This window comes from Cinclus cinclus, chromosome 7, assembly GCF_963662255.1.
Source record: "Cinclus cinclus chromosome 7, bCinCin1.1, whole genome shotgun sequence".
Lineage (NCBI taxonomy): Eukaryota > Metazoa > Chordata > Aves > Passeriformes > Cinclidae > Cinclus > Cinclus cinclus.
The window spans coordinates 24,810,919-24,834,425 of record NC_085052.1 but is presented as its reverse complement, the minus strand read 5'-3'; the positions used below and the strand labels follow the sequence as shown (position 1 = coordinate 24,834,425).

The window sequence follows — 23,507 nt, the reverse complement described above, 5'->3', positions numbered from 1 at the left end:
TTGTTTAGCCTTCTGCATGGATTTCAGCTCAAGCCAATTTAAAACGAGCAAGAAACCCCCTGCAGTTTGCTCAAAGGCTGCTGAACAGTGATACAGCTGTGGCCAGGGGAAGGGAGGTGCAAACCCTAAACCTTCGTGTGGTTTTTGTGTTGCGACAACAGGTTTGTATCCTAAGCAAAGATCTCCAAAGAGACTATTTAAATTAGACTTGTATATTACAGTATGTGTCACAGTTCCACCCAGTTCCTGGTTTCATGTACATGATTAAAAAAAAAAAAAAAAAAGGCAGTTTTCATCAGACAGGATATCTCCTGCTGTTTCCAGTGATATCCACAGGCAGAAGATACACTTGTTCTGAGACCTGGATTATATCTAGCTACAGATACAGAAGTGGTGAAGAATTTATCATCACAAATGAAGTATTTTGGCCAAAGATCTGACTTCAAAATGAGTAAAAATGGGAACATTAAGGCTTACTATTTGTTTGTTTGCTCAGTAAGGCACCACTTCAGTATCTTGGAAATTCAGAAAGCATTCTGTATTTTCATCTCTGTCTAGTTTTATGCATAAAGAACAGGGGAAAAACTAGGGAGAAGGATGAAATCAAGTGCAGTGAGGAAAATTCTTAAAGCTCGTGCATCTACAGCCTGAGACATAGTTTAAAGTGCATTTCAAATGCCAAAGCCAGCTTGCAGATGTGTGACTGCTTGGATTCAGAACTCAGCTTGAATGCTGAAGCTGCCTTCAGTCAAATATGTAATTGTGTTTAATGTATGCCTCTGTAAAACCCACACATTCGAGAGACATCCTGGAAGAAAGCTTAACCCTCTCTCCCTTTCTTTGCCATTTCTGCAGGAAACTATGCCCCAGACGCCAATATTTTCCAGCATGCTTGGTTCCAGTTGTAGTGGGCAAGTGCAGCCAGACATGGGAGAGAGATGTGTGGACCCTGTTTATCAGGATGGGAACCTTGTTTCTGGATCACTGGAGGCCTTGATAGAGCGCCTGGTGCCCACCATGGACTATTACCCAGACGTAAGTAGCCACCAAAAGGTTTTGGTTTTTTTTTTTTTGTTTTTTTTTTGCTTCCCATGGTTTTAGTGCATTAGTATCTGGATTGGTGTTCTCATTTAATTCTACCTCTGTCTCATTCAGGGTTGATATATAGGCTAAAGATGCATTTACTTTACTGGCAATCTTCATTCACTAAAGATGTTTTTCAATCGGGATAGTCTCTGTTTCTAAATGAGAACACTTGTTAGAAAGATAAAGCCATCTTGAACTCAAATGGGTACCTTAAGAACCAATTAAAAGCAGTGTTAGCCACAGAATTTTCATACTTCTAAGCAGCTTTAGCTCTAATGCAGCCAAGATTAACTACTAACCAGCTCCTACCTAGGGAAACAGACCTGAAAAATAGCTCTAGTATTTTTTTCTCCTTAGTTTTCTATGTATATCCTAGTTAGGCCATCAGAAAAAAAAAAAAAATCACAACCCAAAATAGATTTTAATTAAAATACTCTCTTTCTAAAGACATTTTAATGGGCCAGTGCTATAATAACGTATGTTCTCGAGCCTGAAAATGATTTTGCAACTGGTTGAACATCCTCAGTACAGTCCTCAAAGTGAATACTACCTAAATATAACTCTAGGGTATGCAATAAGGATCTGAACCTAGCATATTAAGATATCACTTTATCACTTAAAATTACTCTTTGTGCCCATTAACAAAAGATACTGTTGAAACAAGTGGCGAAAGATCGGAGTCTATGTAATTTATATTCTGTTTGAGCTCTGAAAAAGCAGCAGCTATCACAGAAGTATCCCAGCACTTTGAAAACTAAAAAGGGAGCAGGAAACTGCAATCACTATTAACTTGTATGCCAAACTTAATGTTTACTGTAGAGGGCCATGCTACATCTTGCATGTTTCTCAGTGTAATTTGTGTAGAACATTTTATTGTGATCTCAGTTAAATCACAATAAAGTCCCTCCAAGGTCCCACATATAACACCACACATCTTCACAATCCTCATCCATAGAAAAGGCACTCTCTATGTCAGAGTTCAGTGGGAATGTGCAGAATTGCCATCAATCAGCAGTGTAGGATTAAAAAAGTAAAACCAACACAGTTTACTATTCTGGTTCCAAAGTAATCCTAAACCTTATATTTAAATATGGCTAACATACAATTGTGCTGCCAGTACCAAATCCTCTCTAAGGCTCGAAGGGATAACCATTGTTAGACATTAAATCTCCATTCCACACCCCCAAATGCATATTGTAGGACAGATGCACGGAAGAAAGCAGTGGGTAGAGCTGGTGTGGTGTAACAGTGGAATGGATAGCTTTAGGCTAATCCAAGAAGTCCATTCCTTGTCTTTTGTGTGATACTAGAATATGACTGTTTGAATTTTGGGAATGTAGCTAAGCATTTTAAGTAGCTGCTAATGCACATCCCTTATTGTACCTTGAAACATAAAATCTATTTATAACACAGCTACTCTGAAAATGGCTCCATAAAGAGAGTATTACTTAAGGGGTCTACAACTCACTTAGGAATACTGCTTGTTTCCATGGTGCTATCCCCCTTCATTCCCACAGGAGAGTGTTGCATTACAAACCAAGCAGCCATGGACCCCACCCTGCAAGCTGCAGCTTAAATAGACAGCAAGCTCACAGCTGAACACCCAACAGAAGCAATCAAGGGTAACTCCAGGGAAAGAGAGATGGACAACTGCATTAAACCAAATTCATCTCCTCTACAGCACAACACATACCTTTAGTTAAACCAGATCGCCCAATTTAGCTGAAAGGATTAATTATAAAATGAGTAAATAAATAAGCTCTGAAGAACATAAAAAAGAAGCTGTATTTGAGTCATCTTGAAACCCAAGTTTGCTATTTCCCTTCAGTTACACGTTTATATTTCATTTCATGCTCTTTTGTGGTTGTGGGGAGTTGCCACAGAGGGTTAGTGGTAGCCATTTAGGCTGACATTCTGTCAGAAGAGTAGCCAGCCCTGTATGTTCAAGAGAGAAGTATCAAAACCTTTTAGTCTTGTGTCTCTGGCTACTCATCCAAAGAAAGACAGCAAGGTATCACCAATTAATTCTCACCAAGAGAAGCTACTGGTAGTATTGGAGCAGAGGTTACCTTAGAGTAACTTTCAGAGTGACACAGTTGTAAGTTGCAGTAGTCATGGCAGTTTTCTGATCACTACCTTTGAGCACAATGCTCAGCAGGCATTGCCGCCTGTGTGCACACTGAGCTGATGATCACAGTAACCTCCTGGACAGAGAGGGAGTGGGGGGGAGAGCAAACACACTGTATCTTTCTGTGCTGGTTACAGAGGCAGAACAAAAATGTGTTTGCCATGTTGGCAGAACACGAGACAGGCAAGGGAGGACAGCAAAGATAAGCGCCTACATTAGTGTGCTGCTCTTTAGAGTCTTGTTTGTGTGCAGGGACTTGCTCTGCACATAGGGAAATGTATACTCATGAGACAGAGGAGTTCAGGAGGTTAGGAATGGAATGTACCAGTCTGCAACCCTTGTGCCCAAGCAAGAAAATATTTGCAGAAAATATTTCACAAACACAAAGTTCCATAATGAGCAGTGAGCGCACACAGAGAAATTTTATTTTTTTCCCTTCCTCAAGAAGTCATCAGTGCATTCTTGGGTCAGAGAGTAACAATTCCTTCTTTAGTCTTGTGTGTTCACGCTCTTTTTTTTTTTTTTTAAATATAATTCAGCTCATCTCTTAGCAACAACTTTAGGCACTAAAGGAATCTGGCTTCTTATTCTCTTGCAAAGCACAAGCTCCTTTTGTGTCTGCTTACGTTTTTCCAAGTGCAGAAAGGATTTTTTTTTTTTGCCTCCTCCCAAATACCTGTCACTTTTAGGATAAATGGAGTTTAACTTTCACTCTTATAGCTTATGGGAGAATTTTTTAAATCACTCTTTATCAAACCAGCTAGCTTCAGAGCTAAATTTCCTTCTCCAAACCATCCTCTTCATGACTAGAGGACTACCTGAGAGTCTGTATGTTTGTACACCGTTACAGCATTTAGCCTATGTACAGTAGTGAAGATGCAGCAAATTACATATATCCTTGATCTAGGTAAGGCATATGATGTTAGTATGAGATCTTTACTGTCCAAAACAGCTGTGTTCCTAGCCCCTGAGACCTACCACTAAGCTGAAATGCATGGCTTAGTTCAGTCTGAAATTTCTTTATTGGATAAGGAGTGGCTGCTAGCAGAGAGGCAAGGAAATGGGGGGATCAGTGCTGCTGTCATTTTTAATTTGGTTCCTAATCGTAGCCCTTGTCTGTGTCAGTAATAAAAGTATCCAAAAACCCCCTCAACACAATACCAGTACAGTGTAAACCAGCAATCCTTGATTGACCACAGAGCAACAATTTTGTCTCTCCAAGTAACGAACCTCATTCCAGTTAAATTACTTTAAAAAATGAAATAAAAATATAGCAGATGGATTCCAGAAGGAATCGTAATTTGTTTCTAAAACCTGAAAGTTTGATGATGTCTGGAAAAACATTTCATGGGTCCAGTATAACTATTACTGATTACGGAGACACATCAGCAAGCCTAAAATTGGAAGTACATACATACTGTCATAGCCTGTACCTTCCTGCATCTTGCCTGCTCAAAACTTTTATGAGCATCCTATAAAACGTTATCAAAGAAACCAAATAAAAGCACAGGTTACCTGTGTCACACTTTTCTTGCTGTGTGACAGCAGGGAAATGATGCTGTGAGTGGCCTTTTCTTGGAGTCACTCTGGGTAAACACTGTGCCACATCACACAGGCTTCTACCAAGGAGACCAACTCTAGAATTACTATGAGAAACAAAATTACATCTTTGCTTTAAAGAATGTGTTCCAGCTTATCAGAGCAAAGGTCACTGCCAGGGCAGTGTGGCTTAAGTGGTGGTTCCCTGCTACTGACACATACAGATATCTTTCAGACAGCCCTCTCAGCTCCCAAAGTAAGAATGTGGGGAAGTGGTCAAAATGTCAAATCTTTTTTTTTTTTTTTCCCCCCCACCCTTCTCATCTCTCAAATGCAAAATACAGTAGAAAATGAGGGCTGCTTCCAGTCTTCAGTGCAAAAATTTTCACACAACTCAGTGACAGCTGACACACCCAACAGCTAAATTCCTGTTCCACATAGTCCAGACTCACAGTTTTAAGTTCAGGGACAGCAGTGATAGTAATGAACAGCAATGAAAGTGTAAAAGAAGATAACTAGGCATAGTTAAAGACACAAACACACACCCCAGATCTCACAACCCACCACAGTTCTTTCTGTTGCTTTCATTCTGAGTAGGGAATGTGTCAGTTTAGCAATCATTCTCATACACACAGGAATAGAAGATCTGGTATGTTGTTCCCTTGCACAGCCAAGTCCCCTTTTTGTGAATCAGGTTAGCTTTTCAGCCTAATTTTAGTGTCCATTACCCATCACATACACTACTACAGATTTTTATAAAATTGATGATCTTCAAGGTTTTGTCACTGGAAATGTAAAAATAAACTCTGAAGTTCTGGAGAGACATGAAATACCAAACAGAAGGCTAATTTCTTAGATTCCCAGACATATACTTGTGGGGGATATTTGCAACAGTGCCATTAAGGAGGGAGGCCTTGCTGTCAGTGTCCTGTCACTGCTTTGCCCACCTGCTCAAAGTCACCAAGAGCTCCATTGTGAGATGGTCCCACAAGGCATCTTCTGTAGGAACCTGACCCAACCTATCCACCAGTCAGCCCTTCACCCCCTCTTTTCCTCCATCCATAAACAACAAGGCAAAGGCTACAACAGAACTCTGGTTTTGATTGTACAGAATTAATGCTGTTCCTAATATAATATATGAACCCCAGAACTAAATAACATCTTCAAATCAGAATGAGCATTTTAAATGCCTCTGCTGTATCACACACAATTCTGTACTTTCATTAGCTTCATTCAGAAGCTCAGGAAAGGGTTGTATATTTAGATATGTGTTTAATCTATTATACTTTTCACTCCTAGAACACTAATTTTGATGAGTGTTACTTCGTTTAAAATAATTCCTTTTTTCCTGGGATGTGCTGATTGTGCTAAATCTGTATTATAGGGCACACCAAGTTCTAGAGAAGTAAAAACATTTTTCAATAATAGCACATTTTACTCTGATTAGAGCAAGAAACCACATAAGCTCTTTGGGGTCATAAAGATACCATTCTTGTTTGATTATAAGTTTGTTTTAGAGACTGCAAGCAGCAGAATTTGGTAGCTGATAATAGAGATACTGTATTTTAGACAGCTAGTCCTAAAATTTTAGCTGTCTTAATTTACTTGCCCAGCCAAGGTGTTACAAGCTCCCACTGACTATTTAAATGCACTTGGCTCTGTCTTCCAAAGTCATGTTACTAAAACGTGGTCAAAGTAACTGTGCACACATCAAAGATAACAAAGGTTAGTTGAAATGCAATGTCAAGGAGATCCCCTATAATTTCCCAAATCCAAATTTTACCAGAAAGCCTAAGGAGAAAATGGAAGTACTTATGAGGTGCTAGTGTCATTAGTCGGGCAATTACAGTCCGGCTTCAAACACTGGACCAAGACTAGGACAAAAAAAATCATCCCCACTTCAATTAAACTATCCAGCATATGATGCATTGTACGGTGTTCTGGACATGTGTTCATTATATAACAGCTTTTAAATTACAAATAGAGAGGCTATTTCTAATGAGACATCATCATTGTTGGTATTTATTAGCAGTGTTCATATCCAAAAGACTCTGAAGCAAGCCCCAAATAAATGAAGTCAAACTTAAAACTAAATTATTGTCCTGTGCTCCCAAACTAAGTGAAAACTTTTGTCAGTGGTTGTGGGGAGAAAGGAATGAAAATCCCCATACGTGAAGAAATTACAGCTGTGGTTTGGAATACACATGAAGCAGTTTCCTGCGGGACAGTGAAAAACAATCACTCTTAAAGCAACAAAGCAGCATTAAATAGTGGTGTTTCAGAGTCATTACACCCTACATTAGACGTATTTTATTTGTGGCTTTGGTAAGCAATGACTAATTAGGCACACTGAGTCTGACATTTTAAAAGGAAATCATTTGATAATTGGAAAACCCCACAGTTAACAGCCTTGAAGCCTATAGCATTTCCTTCCAACAGAGCTAGAAAATACCAGCGCTTCTCTGGAGACAGGAAAAATTATAGAAATTTTAAATGAAGGACAGTTACAGTCATAGTTTACAGATTAGTTTTTCCAAGGAAGACACATTAGTTTTGCTAAAGCTTTTCATCTTGTTTTTCTTTTTTCTCCTTCCACAGAGAACTTACATCTTCACTTTCCTACTGAGTTCACGAGTCTTCATTCACCCACACGAGCTCCTGGCTAAAGTGGGGCAGATCTGCATTAAACAGAAGCAGCAGCTGGAAACAGGGACAGAGGCAGAAAAGGTAAATGGACCATTATGTCCCTCAGTTACTTGTGCTGCTGGCATTTATTTTCCACTCTCTCCTTCTCATTGTAAAGCTAAATAGACTGATAAAGAATAATATGAAATTGTAATTGGCATCTGCTGCTGGATGCACTTGTATTTGGGTCTTTTTCTTGGAAGTGTCTTTATTTCATTTGCTGGCCACTTGTGCTGGAGGTTTTACCCTGCCTTACCAGTCAGCTGCAGGTCAGTGGAGCAGTGCACTGCAGCAGTGAGTATCTGCCATGAAACCTGTCCAGCAAGCTGGTTTGCACTTTTGAGCTTTCACCAAGTTAGGAAAATCAGATTCAAGAAAATCCCTTTCTCCAGTCAATCTCACCATCCTATTAGAGTTAACAATAACCTCTGCTGCAGGTTATTGTTGGGGTGTTTCAACTCAGTATAACAGTAAATCAGAAAGTTACCTCTCACAAAAATTAAGAGATGCACTTATTTAAAATGGTAACCTGCACTGGCACGTTCTATTACAATCAGTTAAACCAAACTTACATCCATCTAAGTGTCACCATTTGTAAAGAGTGTATTGAAAGACTTGGAACTGAAATTGAAGTTCCAGAAAAGTCCAAGCTGGGCAGCAAATAAGAGTGACAGAAAGAGGATAGTACCAACAAGTATTTAAAGACCTAAATTGTTCACATCCTGGGCACATTTTGCAACCTTTCTTTCCTGATGAGACATTACATACTCACATTCCTCATCTTCAGCACATTAATAGTCTCATTTTGTTTTCTCCTTGGTATGTCAGCACTCTGAATGAGGAGCACAAAAGGCAACTCTGGTCTGCCAAGAAAGAGTTTTTGACAGCAATACTGACCTAAGGGCTTTTTCTCCCATGCTATGCCTGATGTGCATCCTCTTATTAATGTCTAAATTGCTCCACAGGACAAACTAACCATGGTGCAAAATGACTTTCATCCAGGTCAGTCCCCTGATCTGCTCTCCAAATATCTGCAAAGCTCATCCCCTAGGTGCTGGGGAAACCAAGGGTCAGGGACAAAAGGTACCAGAACCACTGCATCCAGTTTTGTACTCAGAGGTGATAATTGTCCCTAGCACCTCTGCCCAACTTAATTTGTGACTGAGTAAACTCTGGTCTGTAAATTGTAATGGTTCCTTAGCAACATGTAACTAAACAATAGAGATGGGAACCTCTAAAAGATGCCAGGACTATCTGAAATATGGAATGAGTCAATCTGAGCTGTAGACATATGTAGGGAAAGACTGCAGTGAGTAGAAAGTGTCCAAATATATCTGTGAAATACTTGCATTTAAAATGAATGGGATATAAGATGGAACTTTTGTGAATAACAATGCACTTCAGAGAATTTTCAAATGAAAGCCATCTCTGGGGACTAAATCAGCTGGCTGTTTAGAAATATAATGCTAATTGTAAAGTAGAGTTAGTGTGGCTTCTCCGCAAATGTGTTAAAAAGTCATGGCTTCCTAACAGAAATGAAATAGCATTACATCCTAATGTCCAACAGAGCAGCTCATATTCCAAACACCCACACTCTTACACCTGCTGCTGGCCCCTCAGACATGGGCCTACAGGAAAACCAGCAAACAGCAGGGTGACAGTGAAACACTTCTGGGAGGTGGCTTTAATTTACATGCTTTTCTGATTGCTCTATTATGCCCTTGATCCCTTCCTACCTCCTTCATAAAAGCTGCGAATTTTTCCTGCCTTCTAAACACAAACATCTTGGAAAACACTACATGAACTTCTGACATTCCTCTCCAATTACTACTTTACTGCCCTCTACTGCAAGCACCTGTATGTTTTACAGAACAGTTTGGCCACTAGCATTTGCAAACATTTGTTTTTCTACGTGGCAACAAATATAATTTCATTTCACATACAGCACACAAACTCTTCACTCAAGATACTCTCAAGTACTCACAGTCACAATCCATTAAGGTATCATCAGCTATCAGCACCTTTTAATTAAGTGGATGCATAGAAGGAAATAGCTGACAAAAGCAGTTAAAGCATCTCTGATCATCTCTGATAGAGTTTGCTTATGCAAATCTCTTAAGACAAGCTGGGCAGCTTGGTGCCTGGATAGCATGTGAGCTGAAAAAGTGGCAAGAAACCAGGTTTTGAGGTTACGCACCACAATACTTATCATTCTGTTGGTTTTGACATTACTGGCTAGCCAAAAGAGTTCTACAACCCAGAAAAAAAAAAGTGGACTGCAAAAAAAAACACTCTGGGGTGTCTTGGAGTTTGCTTAGAGTCCTTTTAACTATTCATAAAAAACAAGAATTTCACATTTTAAGACATCAATTGTAACATACAAGCCAGTAGTTAAGATTGACCATAAAGGAAAAAATCTAACTCTCCATAAGTGTGTTAGAGATTGGAAAGTCTCAAACAAGATTAACAGGGAAAAATACTACTTGTGTAGTATTACTGAATGGAAAAAACCCTGTTGTTGTACCTGTGATACATTTTTTTCTGCAGCTTGAGTATATATCTGAAGTTAAGTAAAGAAAGAAATAAAAAGAAGTTAATTTCTATTGTTTTGCCTGTCTTGAAATATATAATTCCCTTCGAAAATTACTGTTTCCCCTGGGGTTTTTTGCCAGTAAGTCCTCCTCTTTAAAAACCAAAAAATGAAAAAATCCTTATAACCAGGTCATTGCCATTAAATCTTTCCACAAGCACAGTACTGCTATTGCCCTCCTTTCTAACTGGGAGTTGTTTTTCAGTCCTGTCTTGTCTCATGCAGAACAGGGTCAGTCCACAGAACACTTAAATTAATAGAGTTATTCTTCTTCTCAAAGAAATATTTATGGGAGAAGTATTCCCATGGACTCCAGAGAACTCTTTCAGGCTCCACGAGGGGAGGCTCATGTCTGGAGTAGGACTGGAGAAAAGTAGGTTGGTAGGTTTATTGCAATCATGACAGAGAGGAAACTGTGCTGCTACCCACAGATCCGTGAGGTTTCTGTCTGGGTTTCCACGTGCACCAAGCCTCTCATGCTGCTTTGGGCTTCATCAGAGTGCACATGAAACAGAAATCCCATGTCCTACTGCAGAGGTCTTTTAGCATTGCTCTCAGAAAGTGTACACCTTGTTTACATGGATGTTAAAAAGCATCTGATGAAACATTAAGCTTTTTTAAACCTGAAGAGTGATACAGTTTGAAGTTTGTCTTGCAAGATGCCTGGCTTGCCTTACCAAGAAGGCAAACCATAACAACTCAAAAATAGATACAAGAGATGGGAAGTTAGTGTTCATAAATCAGTGTGTTTTAAGGTGTACATGGAGTATAATTTGGGGTAATTTGGCTGAGTACTACAAGCAGAAAGCTTCATTTTTCTCCTTCAAACCTTTTCCTTCTACGTCAGTGCCTAAAACACCTGATAAAATATAGCCTGGTGTTATGCTGCACCTACTTCAAATCATGACAGCTAATGCTACCTCTTCAGTGGGCTCCTGGTCTTGAAGGAGCAATCCTACACACACCAGCATTAAAAAAAGCATCAGCTATGACTGATTTAGTCTTTTCAGCTGCTAGGGTCAGTCTAGACAACCCATAAACTCTTTATGAGCTGAGTGCTCATATGGAGATGCTTGCCATGGCCTAAGGTGGGATTTTGAAACCTTTCTGCCCTCACCACTCATTTTTCAGTTCCAATAACTAAAAAGAAAGGATAGTCAGGGTGATTAATACTAAAAACAGTTTTGTAGCAGCTTTTGGTAAACAAAAGTGGAGTAGGCACATACCTGTTAACTTTAATTGAATGGAAGTGCACTCCCTGGCTAATTAATTGTCCATCACCACCTACAGATTATTCTTTTAATAGTGTCAGGCTCCATGCATTTCCCAGCAAGTAAGTATAAATTGTCTTTTCCCCAAGGCAGATGACAGTGGGAGTTTGGAGGACAAGCAGCTATAATCTGGAACTCTGTCCCACACTGTGGAGAAATAGCTTGAAGCTCCACACAAGGGGCACTAACAGACACTGCTTTGCAGGAATACTCACTGCTGGCAAAAAGAATGGTGATGTTTTATTTTTTCCCTCCCTATGCAGCTATTCTGAGCTTAGCTCATTAGCAGCATCAATTAAATGCTGTCAATAAAAACAGGTAAGAGATGCATGCTAGCAGATAGCAGTTGGCAGCCCTTAAAAAACCAAAACAACCCAAGAAAATTCCCTCTAGAATTATGGGGGGTCATTGGCTAATTATCAGATTGAGGATTCAAGGTGCATGCTTTAACTTCAAAGTTCTTGTCAATGATTATTGATATTCTCCGTGACTATATAAATGGTGAGATACTTAAAAAAGGCAAAACAAAACTATCTTATTTCATTGACCTTTGGTTTTGATTAAATAAACTGGGATGTATCATGATAAGATGCTGTTTTGGCAGGAGCTGCTACCAGTATTTGGAGACATTCTCTCTTTGTCTTACACCACTTTCCTGTGGTGACACTCACATGCTCAGGGACCTCTGCACTTGTGGGCAGGGAACACAAACAAAGCTTCCTCAGTGCATCACAAGTTAGGTAGGAGGATAAACATAACCTGAATTAAGGTTTGATTCTTGTTCATTACAAATGTTATTAGCACTCACACTCCCAATTTTACAAGATTGCTCCCTTGGATGTACTGATGCTGCTGTCCACTGCTGCAATGGAGAGGGGAGTAATTGGCAGGCAGTTCAGGTCTAACTGCTGAAAAGCCTTAGAAGATTCACAGGTAGCAAAAAAAAAAAAAAAAAAAAAAAAGAAAACAAAAATGGAAAACACTCTCCCTGCTCTCTCTGTGGTTGATGGCTTTTTGAACAAAAGCCAATACCTTTTGTTGTCAAAGTCTGTTTTGATTTAGACGTCATGGAGAGAACACACACGTCTTTCCTGTCATTCATTTATTTAATATACAGCTCAGGCTGGATGGTCTGATAAATTCTATAGAACAGAAATGTCTTTGTGAATGTTTCTCATGGAGGACAGTTGGTAGACTACTGCGGTGTGTACACATTTGAATTCAAATACTACAATACTGCTGCCTCAGATGGCATAAATCAGCTTAAATCCCATGGACTTCAGTTAAGTAAGTCACTTGAGCTGTTCTGTCATCTTTGTGGTTTATAAAACTAACCTTGAAAATGTCTTCAAAGTGTTTGGTAAGAGGCATCACCAAGCTATCATGAAAGGAGGCTAAATGATACTATTTAGGAATCTAGTGCACAGTTAAATCTGTTCTTATTCTTGTCTCCATGTCTCTATTAATGCAAAGTATTTCCAAGGGTGTCTCTAGATTTCTGTGAACCTTTATCAGCCAATATAATCTGCAGTCAGACAGGTCTACAGTCAGTAATCAACTCATTGTTTCTTTCTAGGCAAAACTAAAATCCTTTGCTGCCAAAATCATTCAGCTCCTGAAGGAATGGACCGAAACTTTCCCCTATGATTTCCAAGATGAAAAATCCATGAAAGAGTTGAAGGAGATTGCTCACAGGATCACACAATGTGATGAGGTAGGGGTGGGCGGGAAGAAAAAGTGCTAAAGCTGTATTTGTCAACTGTTACATGAACTGTGTCATGTTCTATACACCGCTGCAGGCAGTATTTTCTAAATGAACTACAGCAGCAGTTGCTAAGTTGTCAGGGTAACCACAGGACATGGGCTGCCTGATGGACTTAATGGTCCATTAGCAGGAACTGTCTATGTCTAATCACCTCAAGTAAGAAGAAGAGAGAAAAGTCATGGCAATATGAAAAATGACTGTGATGCAGAAGGAGAAAGAACAGTAACTATGATGGCTCAAGAGGATTTAATAATTAATTACATACCATCCTTTGTACATTGTCACTACTCTGTATGTCTAAGTTCTGCAAGACACACCAACTAGTTGTATCACATGTACTCTTGGCCAAGGTGAAGGTGTTTATTATTTAGCAGCTCATTCCAGCGTCTAATAAAAGCAGCTGGTTTATTGCAGTGTTTCAGGTGACAGGCACAATATTTCCACAAAGCAAGTTATCTTGGAGCTCTGCTAGCTGGTCCATCACCAGTCTTAACAGCTCTGAGTTTCTAGTCTGTGAAGAAAACTAGGCCTTGAAAAACCTTCTAAAGCAAACAGATAAAACAAATTGGAATAAAACAAGGGCTGATAGATTCTTTTGGGTGGGGGAGCAAATGGGCCAGGGGAGGAGGGGGGGGGTTGCTGGGCTTTTGTTGTTAGCTTTGGCTCTTTCCCAACATTCACAAAGCCTACAATTATCATTCATTGAGAAAGTCACTGTTAACAGAAATAGGCAGAAGGAGGAGTATAATCAAGAACTGCAAGAGAATTAGTTGTAAAGTGTTTGTACAAATGTGAAGTCTTACTTATGTACAAGTAGAAGCTTCTTATGTTTTTAAACCCACAACTTCCAGATATTTTTGAGAACAATTAGGAGGAACCAGGAAGACAGTTGTGTTATGTGCTTTTGTTGATTCAAGTAGAGAGAAAATGAAGAACAACAGGTTTGACAGCACCATAAATCAGGGATAGGACAATAGAGTGAGGTGTTACCAAGTCCTCAGAAGGAAGTGCCTTGGTTTTGTTGCATCAGCAAAGATGCTTACGTGGTTCTAGATGAGAACACCAGTGCCTCAGGAGGAGGGGAAGAAGAAACAGGACTATAACCTTCTCTTCTCTTCGAGACCAGGGCAAAGGGGTGGATGTTGGCAGAGATAGCTCTGTGAAAGGGGACTTGGCAGAGGCTTTATTTAGCACCTCTATCTTAGTATTTGTCTGTTATTTTGAACTAGAAAGAAGTCGTGCCCCTTCCCTTTCCTTCCCACTCTTATGTATGAATAATTGTCATTTGAGAAAAACCCATCTTCGTGGAATGGCTCAGTGCTGTGGTGTCCGAGGCATCTCATGGATCCACTAATTACAGCACCACCTCATTTACCCCCTTAACAAGGCTACCAGTCAAGGTTCATCAATGAAGAGCTGTACCTCATCTCAAATACTGATGTGACACTGACAAAAAGCAGCTCTCACTCTTAAGTTTTTGTTAGCACATCAAATTATCCCCCCATACAATGTTTCAGCCTGGAGTTACGGTAAAGGTCAGGGGTTTATTTTGTATTTCAAAGTTTTTTAAAGTCCTCTTAGGACACTATTCTTCATACATAAGGTAGAAAGTCAACTGAGAGCTCACACAAAGCAGTCAGGTGTTGTCCTGGTGATAGCAGCATACCAAATAGCTAAAGCTACAGCCAGGATTGCTCCCCAAAGTTAGTAAAAATTAACTCAAACAAGTACAAATCACTGTACAGTCATTTACTTATCTTCCAAAGTTGTAGGGAAAATTAGGGTAAAACTAGTAATGAAAGGAAGCTGCTGAAACTCTTAAGGACATTTGCTTAAGCATTAGGATGCTAAAAATTCATAATAACTTAAGTAACCATAGCTTTTCATGTTTGAGTTTCTTTCCTCACTTTTACATAATATCTGCAATACTCTCCCCTATCTTCATTTGTCATTTTCTGCAGTCCTGTCAGCAAGTCTGCTTCCTCCCAGACAAGTGGGCAAGTCAGACACAGTGGCTAAAGGCAAACTGTTCCCAGTGGAAAGCTTAGCATAACAGAGAGGAGACTTCTGTTTTGTTTTAGTCCCCTCCACCAGGCTCCCTTGGCATTTCTGAACACTTGTAGCACAGTATCAGAAATTACTCCAGACAGCTGCTGTTCAGCAGTAATCCAGCCTCAAGATGAGCTACACTGCCTTCAGCTTTTCATTTGATTTCACTTGGGAGTCAGATTATTGCCTTGTAAAGCACCATTCTGACACCATTACTGCTTAATTATAACATGCAATATACAAGTATTTGGTAGTCATCTCTCACATCTGCTGCATAATTTCAGTCATCACTGCACATTAGTGGCTCCTTTGAATGGTCACAGATTCATTGCAGCTCTGTCTAGCGTGTCCCGTTGACTGCCAGAAGTGAACCTTGTGGTTAACTTCAAGAAAAGTAATTTGCATGAAAGCAAGAGAACGATTCTGTGAGGAAAAGGACTGTCTGGATGAATTAATTTTCCTAGCAGCAGAAGAAACCGGAGTCACTTAAAGCAGTAGAAGACAGGATGGAGGAATAGGAAAGCAATCAAGTTAGCTCTTTGGGGGTGTTCTCAAAGGAATGTCTGTAGGACACAATGGAAGAAAAAAAAAATCACCTTAGTTGTCAAAACACTGATCAGATGGTTTGTGTTCCTGTGGCTTTACCTGTCAATGAATCCTTACAAATCTTACGTTTAAAATCTGCACGTGATAAACAGGAAAGGCATTTTAGTTGTCCAAGAACATGATGCATATTATGCTCTTATATAAATATTTGGATGCTGTAGCTGTTCAAAGCTAAGTTAGGATATTTTAGTGGTATATTCCTGGATATAATGTGAATTCCCTGGATTCTGCTTGGGCTTGACAGACTGGATTCATCAGTGGGCCTGATCAGAATGAGAGCTTGTGGCACTTGGTGCACAGAGGTTCCAGAAAGCCTTGTGCAAGCAACTCCAGCACCTTTCACATGCCCACTGCAGCTGCTGACATGGATGCCTTTGAAATGGGGCACTACCCAAAGGAGCAGACCACCCAGCCAAGCAAAGCAGAGCTGGGAAGGCAGGCAGGCAGAACAGTGTCATTATGGAGTTGTGTGGGTATTTAGGACAAGGTCATTTGTCACAGAATGATCAGCTCAGAAAAGATGAAAGAAAATGGATGATAGGCATTTATTTTTCCCAGGCAGAAAGTCTCTGGTGATCCATGTCTGCAATAGCTAAAGGTTTTCAGCAGTTGTTGTTTCTCACTTCTGCTTAGGAAAATGGAACAGTGAAAAAGATCATTAGCCAGATGACACAAAATCTCCTGATGGCCCTCTCTGCACGGAGCCAGTACCAGGAAATCAGAGAGAAATTCCGTCAGCCTGTTACTGACAAGGGCACCATCCTCAAAACCAAGCCCCAGTCAACTCAAAAGGACATCCTGAGTGTGTGCTGTGACCCTCTGATCCTGGCACAGCAGCTGACCTACATTGAACTGGTGAGACTGATTGGGGTGGAGTATTCTGTTTTCCATTTACTAAGTATTAATACATTCATCAATATGAATTTTGCTATGGCTTCACTGAAAGACTCCAGTGTTTTAACAAAAAAATACCAAGTCAAGTAATGAACAAGACCTATTAGGTACGCTGATAAAAGCACCTCACATGTCTACACTGTAGGAAGATAGTTATCAAAATGTTCTCCTAACTTTGATTTTTTTTATTTTGCAAAACTCTATGTTTGTCTGTACAATGACAATCTCTCCTCTCTCCACACACAGGAAAGGGTGAGCAACATTTACCCAGAGGATCTGATGCAGATTGTCAGCCACATGGATTCCCTGGATAATCACAAGGTACAGAAAGGTGTACAGAGGGAAAAAGAAGCATAGATGAACCAGAATAAAGAATAATACTCCATAATTTGAGTACACCCTGTGCAAGAAAGACTGACATTTTCTATGCTTCTTTAAGCTCATGCCTTAAAACACAAGCAACAAGATTTTGTCAAGATATTAAGTTTATCCTTGGGTAAACTTTGACTTTTTCATGATTCAGAAAAGGTTTAACACATGACCTGTTCTCTTGCAGTGCCGAAGTGATGTGACCAAAACCTATAATTTGGAGGCCTATGACAATTGGTTTAATTGTCTCAGCATGCTGGTGGCTACAGAGATTTGTCGGGTAGGTGCTCATAGAAAACAGGATAGCAGAGGGATCCTGGCCTTAAGGACAAGAGACAGGCAGTGGTATAAATGAGATTTGAACATTAGCAGTGCAATTAAAGATAATAGCATTACTCAAGCATTAAATTATTTGCATGCTCATATGATTAAGAGTTCAAGGCTATGTTTGACTTTCCATATATTCTCTAATTCTGTGCAGCTGCATTAGTCATGCAGTGAAATGGAACTTGTGTGGACTGAGTTAGGAGCTCTTTCAGATTTATCTTTTTTTAAATACATCAAAAGATTCTTAAAAATACTCATCTTTAAATGCAGATTTACCAATAAACAGCTGTCCTTCCACTAAATTTAGATAACATTAGCACTGTGATATATTCATTTTTAAATTTATATTAATTCATTTTATTCATACAATATTCATTGTAGAAAAATCAAGTGTAAGCTTTCTTTAAAGTCTGGAAAGAAAGTGAACTACTGGAAAGTTTAAAAAAAAATAAGAGAGGGAGAAAAACCTTACTAGAGGTTAAGGTAACTTCTGTCATATAATAGGCAAAGAAATGGAAGGTGTACTGCCCCAGAAACCTTTTTTGTTGTTATTGCATATGTATTCTCTTTTCAGCTTCTTATTACTCTTTTTTAGATTTTTATTAATTCCAGTTCTATCAAGTGGGAATTCTTTTTCCCCTGTTCCTGCTTGGTCAGTAGCCCTTCTGTGGAAATGCCAATGCTTGCTGCATTTTCATGAAGTCCCATATACTGATCCTAATCTCTTAAGATATCCTGCTCTCAGAAATGTATTGCAGAGGCACACCAAGACACTTCCAGAGCTGGCTGGTAGGGCTCATCCATTCAGTAAACCATCAAAGAAAGATTTTAGCACACTGAGGGCTAAGCCAGGCTTTCACTACTGAAACATTTTCTTTTGATATGACAGAAACTAAAGTGCCTAGGTCAGAGAGTCTGCAGTCACTGCTAAGGAGACTTATTTACATAAGCCTGACAGAACTTTTTGGTTTAAATAGGGAAAATACTTTCATGAATGAATGCAATCCAGGCAACAATTAATTTTGCTTTGGAGTTTATAAAAGAATTGGCAGATGAGATGTTCAGCATCAGTTGCTTGATCCCGTGCACGTTTGATTTGCTCATCATCAATACCTGCTCTCAAACAGGTCATTTAGGAGTATATGCAGCAAAGCAAGAAAAGCAGGATGTGGCAGTTACTTTCTCTCACATTTAGGTTCCATGCCCCTGATCTTAAGTCTGTCCAACACTTTCTGCCCTTCTTGAGAGGTTTAAATGTTTTGCATATATTCTGGCGGCAGCATCATGTTATCTTCCTTTTCCAGTAACAGGAAATTGTTGAAAGCATCCAGCTTGTTTATGCAGAATTGCCTAAGACATGGACTTTTTTTGTCTAAACAAAGACGGGCACTCCCCCAGAACTACACAAGTAATTGGATGTCACCCCAAATATTTCTATTTTTATTACAAATTAATCTTAACAAAAAATCCTTAGGCCTCTATTAAGATTTAGCCAGACAAAATGTTGAAATATCTATTCAGTGAACCCGCTACACTGCCTTTTGCTGGACATCCTATCCAAAATTCAGACCATCCCTTCCCTCTTGGGTTTTTCTCCAGGTTGTAAAGAAAAAGCAGCGTACAAGAATGGTGGAATTTTTCATTGACGTGGCAAGAGAATGCTTCAACATTGGAAACTTCAACTCAATGATGGCTATTATCTGTGAGTATCCTTAACACAGATGGCAAAAGGCATTCCATTTTACAACCTCACTGGCAAGACTATGCTCACACTGGCCCTGAATTGTCTGACCACATTAGCATGCACACTTCTACAGGGACAGTATCTACCAGTGACAGATTAATGTGTGGGTGGGTGAGCTTTAGCTGCAGCTTCTGACTGTCAAGCTGAAGAACCTTCCAGAATGTGTGGTGTTGATCCATCAGCCCAGTTATATTAGCCCCATATTTCTTTCAACTCAGTTGTTTGTCTCCTCTCTCCCTGCATTCAGCTGGCATGAACTTGAGCCCTGTGGCACGGTTAAAGAAAACCTGGTCCAAGGTCAAAACAGCCAAATTTGATGTTTTAGAGGTATGTATAAACTTTTTGACTTTATATAGAAATCCACCAAATAGTTTCATCCAAACCTCTGCTGATTGCTCTGTCGGAGAGCAGGCAGCTCTGTCAGTGGTCCCCAGCATACAGACATTATTGAGAGCATTTCCTCCATTTCAAACTCTCTACCTGTCTGCAAAGAAGAGCAGACACCAGCTCTCTTTAGATTATTTCTTCCTAGCGTATTTTTGCCAATTTAACTTCAAGGTAGTTTCCACTCCAGTGGATGCTGCCCTTAAAACTAATTAGAGCACTCCACCTAGTGGAGACCTGCATGGAAACAAAACCATATTGAAGCCCACGTCAGAAACGGAGATGGCAGCGAAGGAGAATTCTTTTTCCCCCAGAGAATCATTTATGATTTCCTTTCGGTCTGCTTTGTTAACGGAATAGATGCAAAGCCAGTACAGACCACTCCTTTCACGCAAGGTAGAAGTTGGAAAAACCTGCACCCAGACCTGATCAGTATAAAGGTACTCTACCTTGAAAATTTAAGAAGGGACCAAATGAGGTTGCAAGGAATAAACGCTGATGGTTAGAACAAAGCTTTTAATTTTTAGGAAACGTGTTACTTGACTGTCCCCCTTTCCCCCCCTCTATAAAAACAGCATCACATGGACCCATCCAGCAACTTCTGCAATTACCGCACAGCCCTGCAAGGAGCGGCGCAGCGCTCCCAGACTGCCAACAGCAGCCGCGAGAAAATCGTCATCCCCGTCTTCAACCTCTTCATCAAAGACATCTACTTCCTGCACAAGATCCACACCAACCGCCTGCCCAACGGGCAGATCAACTTCAAGGTGGGACTCTGCTGCTGCAGACACTGCACTGCCACTCACAGCTGGTGCACTGCAAGCATTGGGCTCCAGCTCGTTGTACCGCCCGTTCCCTGGGTGCCCGGGAGATCCAGACCAAGTGTTGTCATTACCCAGGGGAGATAATTTGAATCAAATTGTGGGAAAGGCAGCAGCTGCTTTTCTGTGGCAGCAAGCCATCATATCTGATCAAATTTAATAGGTAACTTCAGCCTGAGTCATCAGCCTTAGCTGATGGCATTCATCAGTTTCGCTGGCTATAAACACTCCACACAACCAAATGGTGTTTATCAGGTCTGCAAGGGAGGTTCTACAGCTTCTGGGGTCTCTCTCCCCACTTAATAAACATGCATGTCCGAGAGACCACAGTCTGTCAAAAGCACTTCCTGACCATTTTTTTTTTTTTGGTCTTCATTAAGGCTGTGTAAGCAGAGAGGGACACACAGAAAATAGAGTGCAAACCTTAAGTAATTACAGATGTCTTAAAATCTTAGGGAGGAAAGCATATCTAAATGTTTCTACATGTTACTGTGATTTCCTAAATTAAAGAGTGCTTTATGAAAAGATCAGATACGGCACATTTCATTTAAATTGAAGTTTGGAAATGTAGAAAGTAAATCTAATAAACTATTTACTGTCCATTTCCAGTCACAGGAATTTAGACACTCAACACAGAAAACAGGCACTGTCATATAGGAAGGAAAGGTTGATGATGAAAAAAATTGAAGGCAAAAAGATCAGAGGGTTGGCTCAGAGACACTGTCCTAAACTTGAGGCTGGCAGCAGATGAGGAACATGCAGCAAGAGGGGAAAATGAAGGGAGCCATAGGAAGACAGGATAACAAGGAACCACAGAATAGGCAGAGTTGGGAGGGACCCACAGGGATCACCAAGCCCAACTCCTGGCCCTGCACAGCACCACCCCCAAGAGTCACACAGTGTGCCTGAGAGCAGTGTCCAAATGCTTCTTAAATTCTGTCAGGCTGGTGCAGTGACCAATTCCATGTAAGTCTGAGTAAGGGACAATGAGAAAAGCAGCATTCATAGAAATAAGACCGAGAGGCTCTGAAATAGAAATGAACTAGTATTTCAAAGGGAACAAATACTACTTTAATAACACTCTTTTCATTACGTCATGCAGAAGTTCTGGGAAATTTCAAGACAGATTCATGATTTCCTGACATGGAAGCAGGTTGAGTGTCCTTTTGAAAAAGACAAGAAAATCCAGACCTACCTACTCACAGCACCTATTTATAGTGAAGAAGGTAAAATGCTATGTTGAACATTACAGTGAGTCTTTTTGTGTGTTAAAATGCAAAATATGCAGATGAAAAATATATACTTGCAAAACTGTGTTTTATTAGTAGTTTTCTAACTGTTATCACTTCCCTGTTGGCTTCTGAAGTGAACAAATTTCATAATGAAGACTGCCACTTTACATCTGCTATATTGTAACCCTTGGAGTTTCTCTCTTAGGTAAAGAACTCATGTATCAGATTTGTTACTACTTTTTTTTTTTTTTTTAACCAGCTTTGTTCATTGCATCCTTTGAAAGTGAAGGTCCAGAAAACCACATGGAAAAAGACAGCTGGAAAACACTCAGGTAATGAAGCTTCCTCAGAACATGAGTCTTTCTACAGGCACACAGAGGCATGTAACCATCATCTTCTTCTGTCCTATGTGCATACCCAGCTTAAAACCATAGTACAATTGTTTTTCCTTCAACATTTAAGTCTGAAAAAAAATTCAGTGGGGCTTGGATTTTGATACAGCTTTTCCAGCCAGATCTGTTGAGGCTGCAAGATCACTGTTGGGACTGTGAAATAGAATATCCTTTGTTTAGGCTATCAAATACAGTGAAATAATCTACACTTGTAGTAGTGTTCAGACACCATTTTCTCAGGGGAACAAGCCTATAGAGATACTAATAAAGTGCTCTCATCACAGCTATGCTCTTACAAATCTTATATAAGGATGAAAATTTCACGGAATATACTAATCATCAGCCTACCTTAAGGGATAAAGTCTCAAAGACTTCTTTTCACCCTTCTGAAAATGGGAAGCACCACTCCTGTGTACATGATGAAATCAATTAATTAGAATTTTTCCAATACTGAGGCCAAGGCAGAGAGATTTGTGAATCATGCTAGACATGAAGATCTGACATACCTGTAGCAGACAGGGGATGAACAAAGCCTGTGTGCCCTGAGCTCTGTTGAGGCACATTAGGACTGTATTGTCCTAGACAAGACATGGTTTCCCACTGATCCCAATGTTTCCTAGGATGTCCACGTGAGCTTTTCACTTCCAACCCCCCTGCAATGCACCTTGCATTAAACCCAACACTGTTCAGCCTGCAGTAGTTTAGGATGACAGACATGCAACATATGTTCTATGCCTGAGCTCATCCTAAGGGCCTGAGGTAATGTTATGCAAGTTAAATTCTCATCTCATTTAATGTCAGCATCTTTATTGAAATGCACAGATTTATTCCAGTTTCTAGCAGTTGAAAATCTACCCCTTGAAGAGAGGCTGTCAGCTAATGATGCCAGATAGATTTAGTGCTAAAAAGGGAAAAATTTTTCTTGTGGTAAAGATAATTTTTTTTATTGCTTCGTCTTTTAGGACAACTCTGCTTAACAGAGCCTGAGATTTTTGGATCAGACTTGCAGACTTTGAAGCACATCTTATGGACATGTTTTTACAACCTGAATGAAAGACTTGGACTGAGCTAAGAAAGACCTCACTGGATGAGGTCTGTTTTGTACATACAGTAACTTTTATGAAATAAAATGTGGCAAATATTTCACATGTCAACCTTAAGGCACTTACTGAAGGGTTTTGGTTTTTTATTTTAAATATAAGGGCAGGGCCCTGTTCTCAGAGATGAAATGTATCATGGGAGATGGTATCTTACTCTATCAGCATCCAAATTTTTATTTTTTATTACTTCCACCAAAACAAACACAAATTAAAACACACATTCTAACTGAAGCCAGTGTTCAGGTTAAATACCCTGTTGGACCAGTATCCTACAGAACACTCAGTATGTCTCCCCAGCTTTGAAATGAAGGGTCTCCTTCAAATCAGCAGAATTGTTCACAGATTTGTTCACAAGTGTTTGTTCCTCTCCTCCATCAGCAAATAGTGCCTTACAAGGTACTGAGCTTGTGTAGTTGTACCTTCTGACTGAGCTGGAAGTAAGGGAAATAAAAATATGGATGTCTTGAAACCAGCTACAATGTACTTTTTAAATAAAGTGGAGAATTATGGCACATGAAGTAGAGT

At 39.9% G+C, this 23,507-nt stretch overlaps 1 protein-coding gene across 1 annotated transcript; it reads left to right on the top strand.

Annotated features, from left to right (window-relative positions):
* Nucleotides 1-623: 623 nt before the first annotated feature.
* On the top strand, nucleotides 624-23,170 carry RASGEF1A (RasGEF domain family member 1A). Its single transcript, XM_062496239.1, has 12 exons — nucleotides 624-1,035; nucleotides 7,352-7,480; nucleotides 12,876-13,013; nucleotides 16,353-16,574; nucleotides 16,860-16,934; nucleotides 17,170-17,262; nucleotides 18,909-19,011; nucleotides 19,301-19,380; nucleotides 20,013-20,204; nucleotides 21,361-21,484; nucleotides 21,750-21,822; nucleotides 22,845-23,170. The coding sequence occupies exons 1-12, from the start codon at nucleotides 730-732 to the stop codon at nucleotides 22,867-22,869; spliced, it is 1,560 nt and encodes a 519-aa protein (XP_062352223.1). The 5' UTR covers nucleotides 624-729; the 3' UTR covers nucleotides 22,870-23,170.
* Nucleotides 23,171-23,507: the final 337 nt, after the last annotated feature.